Raw genomic sequence first — 9,516 nt, forward strand, 5'->3', positions numbered from 1 at the left:
GTATGCTCAGTATGGGGTCAGCTCAAATGCAGGTCCAGGATCATGAAGCTGTCTTAACTTCAGAACTGTTTACTGCACCTCTGTTGTGACTCATCTTAAGGGTTTTTATCTAAATACTTACAGCCATAGATCTTCAGGACAAAAATGAAAATTAGCGTTGAAAATGCAATCTAAGTTCAGGAATTTTATCACAAGTCTGGCTAGAGTGCGTGAGACGGCTTAGTGATCCTGGTACATAGCCTATATAGGCTCAGGTCAATCCACTATGCTCACTGAGTTTCCAGTTTTTTGTCTCGAAAGCAAGTTGCTGCCTAGAGGCCAGGGTGGCTTATCTGGGATGTTTTTGATGTGCTTGGTATCTTACAATAGGGCGTCTATCTTGGTTATTCGCTCGGACTGTACTCCATAACCTCGCTACACATATGCACATGCTGGATACATATATAACTCGGACTTCATAAGGTCACCAAAGGAAGTTGATAATGTACAGGAATCTGAGGAACCTCAGATCGTTTAAGAAAGTATAGATAAACAAAGCATCAGGTATCCACAGAAAGCGTCGACAATGTGATATATGTATGTAAGGTATATAGATGTACACTACGAGCTAGTGCTAGGTGAATTATTTTGAAGTGAATCTCTGAGAAAGTGCAGACATCCTGTTATGTGACAGACCTGATGGATCGGTCTGTTTATCCGACCAGACGCGTCTGAGAAATTGGACGATGTCAGTTACTTAGTATTACAGATGGCTAAATGTGTCCCTGGTTATAACTCAAGCCAGGTCTACAATGTCACACATCGCATATAGTACCGAAAAAAGCTGTATTTGAACAGTCTACGATTTTTTCTTCGAAGAGAACCCTCAGATACACTGTCAAATTTATCTACAACGTTACAGTAAATTACATTGTAAACTTTAACAAAGAGTAAAAATATGACTGTGCAAACAAATCTATCTTGATGGCATGTCATATTGCATTATAAGGAGTATTATGTGCAATTCTGAAATCTTGACAGAGTAAACAGACAACGGCAAATGATGCATGTTAATATACATCAACCTGGTTGAGGTGACTCTTCTGGTCATGCATTGTTCATGACAGTGGTCTTTTATTCACATTGTGTCTGAAATGTACTCTCGTCCTACAACAGGATATGACATTATTGGTGAAATACGGCTAATGATAACGAACCTTCTTCACATTGTATCTCTTTATTTCCACCACAAGGACTATTGGTAATTCACTACCAGTTTGTGAAATTATATTTAACTGCTCTATACCGTCTAACTTTTTGGTTAATTAGGGAAATACCTCATTAAGTTAGTTTATGCTACCCCTCCACCGCCCTCCCAGCACTCCCCAACCCAGATTTAAGTTATGTACAATTAGACAATTATAAAGCAAAGGTGGCAGTAAATCTACATACTCTGTCCATATTTACCTACAAGACAACTGTATTAACTCAGCTTCATTCAGCCTCGTCGTGAAATAATGAATAGCAGGCAAACAGATGAATTATTAGATTGGATTACCATATCCAAACCAAGTTTTGGGAAACTTCTTTTCCCCTTTTAAAGTGGCTGATATAGACAACAAAGATATAAGCATTGATATATAGATGAAACCTGACGAGTGCTTAACTGAATTTGACGGTATAGAAATGGAAGATATGATGTGACAGTCGACCGAGAGGAGCTGATATTTAATTCACTGATGTTTGTGTTTAGTGCCAAAAGATTGCCCTCTCTCCACAATCCGAATTCTCTTTATGATTTAATAATTATTCTGAAGCCCCTCTCTCATGACTATTCAAAATTGTACAAGTCAAAACGTAAGGTTAATTTAATAATTAACAAAACTGGCAATCTGAAGTTGTTAAACTACCAAATCATGATGATTAATGGAAGCGATAAGGGTACTAAATTAAGGGTAAAAAATACGGTTTGCAATCAATTCTGTCTTGATAGCATGTCATGTTACATTATAAGAAATATTATGTGCAACCCTGAAATCTTGACATGCTATTGCAGTTTGGAAAAGGCAGCACGTGCTTGAGTGTTTAGCACATACTAAACATGAGCTTGTGTTTTTATTCACACCATATCCAGGCAGCCCTTATGGTCAAATGCATAAGTATAATATGAAATAATTTAATTCAAAAAAAGAAATTACTCATTTTTTAAAAATTATTTCTTTTTTAAGAATTAAAAAATGAAAAATAGATGAATGCCATTCCGTAAGAGACAATGATTTTGGATAACGATAGTAGTCAGGAAACACACTACTCAATGTTGTTGCAGCGATAGATAAAACATGTCTGACAAATTTCCCCACATTAACTTTTTCATATCAGTTTTTATGAAGACGGAAGCTAAGAAAAACTTTAATACAGAAAGGCTCATACATAATTATACATACGGTGTACTCTTCAACACTAAACTACGGATGATTATCTCCATCGATTACTTAAGGAAGCTACAGGCCGGTATCAAAACAATTGGAAGAAATTGACAGATTTATGTGCCCTGGGAGAGAATGTCATGACAACCAGACGTACCTCGAATCTACAATGGCGTCAGAGCAAATAAAACGTGGAGACCGATAAAGTAGTCAGGGAAAGAAATGGTTAGGAAACGGTCAAACGAATTATGCAATAAGGTTGGAGGAGTCTGGCAATACAGGCGTGTTATCTACACGATAAACTCCAAACCAATATTGAAGCCCAAATACAGGCGTATGTAAATACAATCTTTTTCATACCAAGTGACTGGACAATTAGGCTTTACTGATCAGAGGTATTTGTGTGTATATTTGATAGAATTCTTTGATCGATGGCAGTCTGCCACTGGTAGTCTCTGGTGGCTTACAGAATACCCATCGCCGGATGCCTACATGTAGGTTACTGCGGTTACTGCGGTTGCTGTTATGTAGTTGATCAATAGCCTACTTAATTACTTTGAGGATACTTTTAGATAAGTACAGCACAACATGCATGAATAACAGATTGAACTTTAAGAGGTTGAGCTTAAAGACAAGAAACATGGACATTGTTGGACTACTACGAGGAAAGTATCAGATACCAAGACAAGCCATCTTTGCATTTACATCTACAGCAAGAAAGGCAATTAAAATACACCATAGATAATGAATTTATGCATTTTAACCAGAATCATGACTTTTTAAATTTAAATTCAACAAAAAAAAATGTATAGTCCTTATAGACTTCTTTGTCTCTTGTAACTGAGTAAAGTATAAAAACGCGTTGTTTCTATCCCACATTGTATGCGGTAACCCACGATTCCGTTACATTAAGTGCTAACTGTAAACAATATTTGTGTGATTGGTGTTGAAAAACATTTTCAATCAGGAAGTGTTTTGATAATCCTACAGTAGTAGGGTAACCTTCTAGCGAAGTTATTCTAGACTATTTTCTCTATATTTTGATCGACCATTCCAAGTGCAAGACGGACGGTGGATAAATATATATCTTTACAAATCTGTCGCAGAGAGGAATGACACAAGGGTAGATGTGCATCATCAATAACTTACTTTAGTTGATTTATTTACTGTAGTAATTATAACTAATCCACGAAACAGTATAGGATTCAGAGATAAGGTCAACGTCACATTTTTGTAGCTAACTTTCATGTGGCTTACTGTAACTAGGCCAAGTTTATATGGTTAATGACACTTACAGTATTCCTATAGTTGCTGGTTACGACATAGTGGTCTAAGAAGAACGTCCTTGTACCCAAAGAAAACAATCAGTTAGCCTTCAAACTTAATGGAGAGTTCAGAAACAAACAGCATACTTAATAAAGGCGTAAATCATCACAAAAGAAACTGTCAAACATAACTGTTTTTTTTTTATACCTTTGTAGCATGTATGGTCAGAACATCCAGTTTACCGGTATATGTAATTTCTGAGGAAGGTTTTTACGACTATTGAGTCAGTTGTGATTACGTATTATGTACATAGCATACAAGATGCTCCGTTAAAGGATGGTGGTCGTATAAACCAATATGCTGAAGAAACACATTCGACTTAAATGCCTTGAAAGAGGTCACTGAATAACGAATTTTATTTATTTTTGCCAGACTCTTACACCAGGGCATTTTGTTTAGAGCAAATTTCAACTTAACACTTTCGGTTTCGCTTCAAACATAGTACACGTATAAATTTTGGGAAATATTTCTGGACGTTTTTATAATAAAACCACATTGTTTCTGTGAAAATCATGCACTTTTTTTTAAAGCTCAAACGAACGTTCAATGATTTTAATGATGCAGCAGGTCAACATGATTCTGGTCTCATCTGCCTCTCAATTTATCGTGAATTATATTCTGTTTCTGGTCAGTTTGGAGGAAATGCAAAGCAAACCCACCCCAAAAATGGTATTTGGCAAGACAAATAAATTGTTTTTGTCATCCAAGACAGGAAAAATATAACTCCAGAATGAATGTCAGTTATAGTACACATTCTCTTTTTATTTTTCCACTTTCCATATAAATAACAAAACAGAATGGCAAATGAAACAATTACACGGTAAATACAAATCATAACGCAAACATTCACTTAAAAATATCACAGAAGGATTGGATACAGTTGCAATGATGGCAAGACAATGGTATAACATCACATAAAGCACAACGTTACATACACTTGTATATGTATCAGGAAATGATCTAAACTCTTATTCAAAGAAACATATATTTACTTTCATACATGTAAGAACTAGTATTCACAGTGAACATGGAGATAATATTCGATACATATATTCAATGAAAACATTCGATGACTTGGAGAATGGTCCATACAAAATGATATGAAAAAAAAATCCTTGTTTGATATAAGTATGAAATGTGCTTTCTTTACGACTCATGTGTGAAAGGCATGCGTCGAATCAGTCCAAAGGTCAGTGTCTGGCAGCAAGAAATTGCCATTACATGCGTTGTTATGGGATAAATATTTAAGCTTCCCTTTCTCTCTCAGACTTTGTCTTGATCCATTCGTAATTGTAGAGATTCCTCAGTTTACTTCTGCAGCTTCGCACCGACTGTGACCGCTTTAACAGAGCGCGTCGAACGAACACCTCACAGCCATCTGAAACCACATCATTGATTTCGCTTCGTATGCAGAAATCCCTCAGTAATTTGGTTTCCCATCTCTCCGGAGACTCAAATCCCTCGATCACTTTAAAGAAAACAACCCTTCGCTTTGCTCCTTTTCTGTCTTGCAATGAAAACTCGTAGATGGCACGCCGGTGCGTTTCCGAAAAAGCCAGTCGTCGTCTGTAGGTGCTCGTGCCATTCCTCTTCCGCCATTGCGGCAAGGAGTCCGTGTTACCGGATATTACCAGTTTCCATGGTGACCAAGTCAGGTCGTTGAACAGGAAGTTAGACTGAGGAACGCTTGCTCGATTTAGCCTTTTCAGTTTAATATCGTCCTACAATAAAATATAAAGGTAATTTAGGGCCAAGGCATAGACTGGTATAGATGGATGAACAGATGGACATCGATACAATTTGTAAAGCCAAGGACATCAGAACTGAGATTACTGTGGTCAAGTTTGGAAAAACATTTCATTCCACTTAAACACAGCAAAGTGTATATGATCCAAAGTATCAGAATGCTTTTAAATGGTTATGACGCAGCGAGCCACATGATAAAATGTTCACTTACATGTCTTTTGATCTGGCTAGGTTTAGCAATCCTCCTGGGTTTGGCAACCCGCGGTCGTACAAGTGCAGCTGGCCGATGGTTGGCGGCTACCACGTAGTCGGGGACAGGTGCGGGTGCAGGAGCAGGAGCAGGGTCAGCGTCCATGGAGACTACAGGGGACAAAGGAGCTGGAACTGGCGCCCGTAATGCTCCAAAAAGACCCTCTAAGTCTTTGTTCAGGGATGTCTGTGAAGTCCTGGCTCTAACCTCAGCCTCATAACCCTGTTTAATTAAACAGTGCGATGTAAATTTCAATGAAGGCTAATTATATAGCAATCTGTAAGACGGTTCAAGGGAAGTAACTCGTTATAAAACGGTGAAAACGTTGTATGGACAAAATTGTGTCCCTTTTGTTCATCATATCGCCCTTATGCAAAGTCCATTAGTCCATCATGTTTCTTTTTTCTTGCAAGATGGCTTTGCAACACATGTATCATCTGGCAATTAAGAACATAAAATAAAGAACATCTTTATTTCATCTAACTTCAATGGGTAGAATGTAGAAGTCAGATTTATGACAATGATACATGTACATGCATGCAGGCGTATTCTGAATCTCATTTTCTATATTAAATATATTTCTAATATAATATATTTAATATCTAATAATATATTTGAATATATAAACAAATTTAACAACTTACATGCAGGAACTCGGCTCCCTTTTCACGGTAGCAAATGGCCATAAGGAAGTCAAATATATTGGAGAACTGATTCAGCTTTAAGTGTCGTCCCGCTGTGATGTCAGCCAGACCTTCATAGAATATTTCAACGCCAGGCTCATTCAAGCACTGCACGGCGTAAATCTTCACCCCCTGTGAAGAAAATGGTAGGAAGATTCGATTAAATTGAGATTAGCCTTAATTTTTGTTTATTATCTTGTCATTTAATCCAGAGTATTAAAGCAAATTGTGATAACTGAAAGATGCAAAAAGCATATACTGGTATTTTTTTTTAGTTACATTTATGTGTTTGTGATCAGTTTTGTGTTTCATTTATGTACATGTCTGCATGCGGTCCCATGGATTATTACTGTTTGTGTCAAAATATTTTCTTGGAAATGTGACTGAATACTGATAAACTGTTTGATAACCCTTCGAACTAACAAAAGCATATGTAGAAAGGATTTAAAAAAAAACTAAAATGAAACTTCTCAGTAATAAATATTGGGTCTATATTGTTTTTTGTTATTATTATCATTTTTTATTATTTTTCCTGTTTATAAACAGTTCGGCATTCTGCTAACCTTTGCTGCCAGGTTTTGAGTTTCCTGTTGCCAGTTGATATTGTCCACATTCAGAGGGTAGTCTGGGGCATGTGGTCCGGCATCACCGATTAGAACCAGTGACTTCTGGGAGTTTTCCTGCCAGCTGAGCCCTTGTACCTGGCGAAGAACAAGTTCATAGCACTCGTCTGTGTCCCCTCCCCCGGTACCTCCCACATCACTCACAAACTGAAACAGATCATTCACGTTATCCGTGAAGTCTATGTGCTTGGTGACGTAGAACTCTCGTTCATCACAGTAGTCTCCGTGGGCGAAAACGGCAATCTGGATGCCGGGGATGTCAGCCTGGAGCCGGCCTATCATATCAGTGAGCCGTCCGCGAACTTCGTCCAGGATAGAGGACATGGAGCCAGTCGTGTCAAAAGAGAAGACGATCTGTGCGGGCCCGCCTGGAGGATGGTACGCCATTGTTCACTTTAGAGCACAGGTTTGAAGGAAAAATCAAGTTATATGTTTGATCAGTTTGCTCCACTGCAGAAATACTTCATAAAACAATGGCTTTTTTGAATTAGCCCTTTAAAGCTCTTGCTTAGTATATATCGATGACACCAAACTATTTACAATGCGTTAACTCCAAATATAATGGTATGTGTGGTGGATTATACATAGACCAGTATATAAATGTCTTTGTGAGAATTCAACAGAAAACGTTTGGGGTTATTCACCGTAACCCAAATGTGTCCACAAAAGGAAGCAAGTTTAATATTATATAGTCTCGGATTAGGTGATTAAGCTCACTAGCTTAATTAAGTTCACGTGTACAGCTTAATTGGTGCGCCTTTAACCATGTCTTACCTATATATTTAAATAAACAGTTATAGCTGATTCCGCTGAGAAACGGACTTATGTCCCAAACGAGAATACTCGTTGTACGATAGCAAAGTATACAAATTAATGTTGTTTTGGAGTTCTTAGTTGGTTGAGAACGCCAGCTAGAGTCGCTCTGTCAGCTTTGATATCGAACAGCAAGTCGGCCGGGTATATATAGTGCAAGGCTCTGACGTCACGGTCAGCGCTCAACATGTTCTGGCCTGTCTAGACATGCAGCAGGCAAGCCTAAGCCGATCGACTGAGAACATAGTTTATTTCAAATATACAGCTGCACACATGATAGTGTAATTTACAAATGATTCTGCTGAAGTAAAGAACAAATTCATCCGTGTGCTTGCTCTGTTTTTTCATTCGGATATTTATAGGCCTATATATATATCTCTCTATATGTATATATCATATAATTTAATACTATTTTATTCTAAAACCTATATCAGTGTTTTTACAGACAGCTATTAAGTCAATCAACAGTTACGACTAAACGACGACTACGTCTGAAACACATTATCTGTACACGTTTGGATATGCACTATACTTGTTCCATATTGAGACTTTATTATAGGTCGATAAATAGATAAATACATATGTGGTCAGTATACATTCCTCTACCATAGTCTGAAATTGTCATATCTATCAGATCTCAGAGGTGATGAAAAACATGTATATCCAAATAAATGAAGTATTGTTGAAGGTTATATGTACGTACTTTAAATAAATGTAGTTTTAAACGTGACTTGCATTACAATAAGTAAAACATCCATAGTATTTAGATTTTTTTCTTTATTTTGTATGTGTGCTAAAAAAAACCCAAAACATTTCGTAGGTCTTCTGTACACTGGAATGAAAAACACATAGCAGGTGTTGTAAATTGTGATTATAATAATGCAGAATATAACATGACGGATACTGATATTCACAATTATAGCAGGTCTCCATGCAGATCAAGGTGACCGGTTTAATTAAGATCTGTGGACTTCATATCAAGTACGGTATATGTATATAAAGTGCTGGCAGACTAAATTTCAATTTGCTGAAATTTGTGTACCTAATTCTCCTAATTTCGGGGACACCTGGGCTGCTCTTTTTAGCATATATGTAGAATATTTAGTTTCCTTTTTTCACAAGGTTATAGTCGTTCTATTGAACATATTCATATCGTTGCTTTTCAAAAAACAAAGGAGAGAAATGTAATTGTTTCCTATCAGAATTACTAATATCTGTCCTAAAGTTAGAAGAGTTAGGGTATGAGGTGTCAGATATGTACAATTTGGAGCATAATAAAACAAATTTAAAAAATCAAAATTTTCCCATTGATATTGAATTCTTCATGGCTCATGTTACCTCAACACAGATACAGTTGTAATATGGCTTTAATTTTATTAGTCGTTTATATTACCGTAGGTCTATATTAACTTTTTATAAGGTTAACATACACATATTAGGTAGAACACTGATTTAACGCAACCCAACGGACTGTTGGTAGGGATACAATTAGGAGATGTAATATACATATAGTATCCCGGTGAAAGCTGGGAGTGAGAGAAACTGAATATTTGAGTGGGAGGGCGTGGGTTTCCACCGGGTTCTGCCCGCACCAGGTTCTTCCTGGTTTCTTCCCAATATACTGCCTGCCGCCGTTGTATAAGTAAAATATTCTTGAGTACTGAGTAAAA

The 9,516-nt window shown here is 37.1% G+C and overlaps 1 protein-coding gene across 1 annotated transcript; it reads right to left on the bottom strand.

The window, feature by feature from the left end:
* Positions 1–4,506: 4,506 nt before the first annotated feature.
* Positions 4,507–7,420, bottom strand: LOC135469159 (uncharacterized). The gene is made up of 4 exons (XM_064747700.1): positions 6,974–7,420; positions 6,372–6,542; positions 5,689–5,949; positions 4,507–5,452 (listed from the first exon to the last, which is right to left on the bottom strand). The coding sequence occupies exons 1-4, from the start codon at positions 7,418–7,420 to the stop codon at positions 4,976–4,978; spliced, it is 1,356 nt and encodes a 451-aa protein (XP_064603770.1). The 3' UTR covers positions 4,507–4,975.
* Positions 7,421–9,516: the final 2,096 nt, after the last annotated feature.

Source organism: Liolophura sinensis, chromosome 6 (genome assembly GCF_032854445.1).
Source record: "Liolophura sinensis isolate JHLJ2023 chromosome 6, CUHK_Ljap_v2, whole genome shotgun sequence".
In the NCBI taxonomy this organism is placed as follows: Eukaryota; Metazoa; Mollusca; class Polyplacophora; order Chitonida; family Chitonidae; genus Liolophura; species Liolophura sinensis.

Excerpts from the sequence above, each read along its gene's own strand:
- LOC135469159 (XM_064747700.1), bottom strand. The coding sequence starts at position 7,420 with ATGGCGTACCATCCTCCAGGCGGGCCCGCACAGATCGTCTTCTCTTTT. Across the intron at positions 5,950-6,371 it reads AGGGAGCCGAGTTCCTGCAT|GGTTATGAGGCTGAGGTTAG; the intron begins GTAAGTTGTTAA and ends TTAATTAAACAG. Across the intron at positions 5,453-5,688 it reads CTAGCCAGATCAAAAGACAT|GACGATATTAAACTGAAAAG; the intron begins GTAAGTGAACAT and ends ATTTTATTGTAG.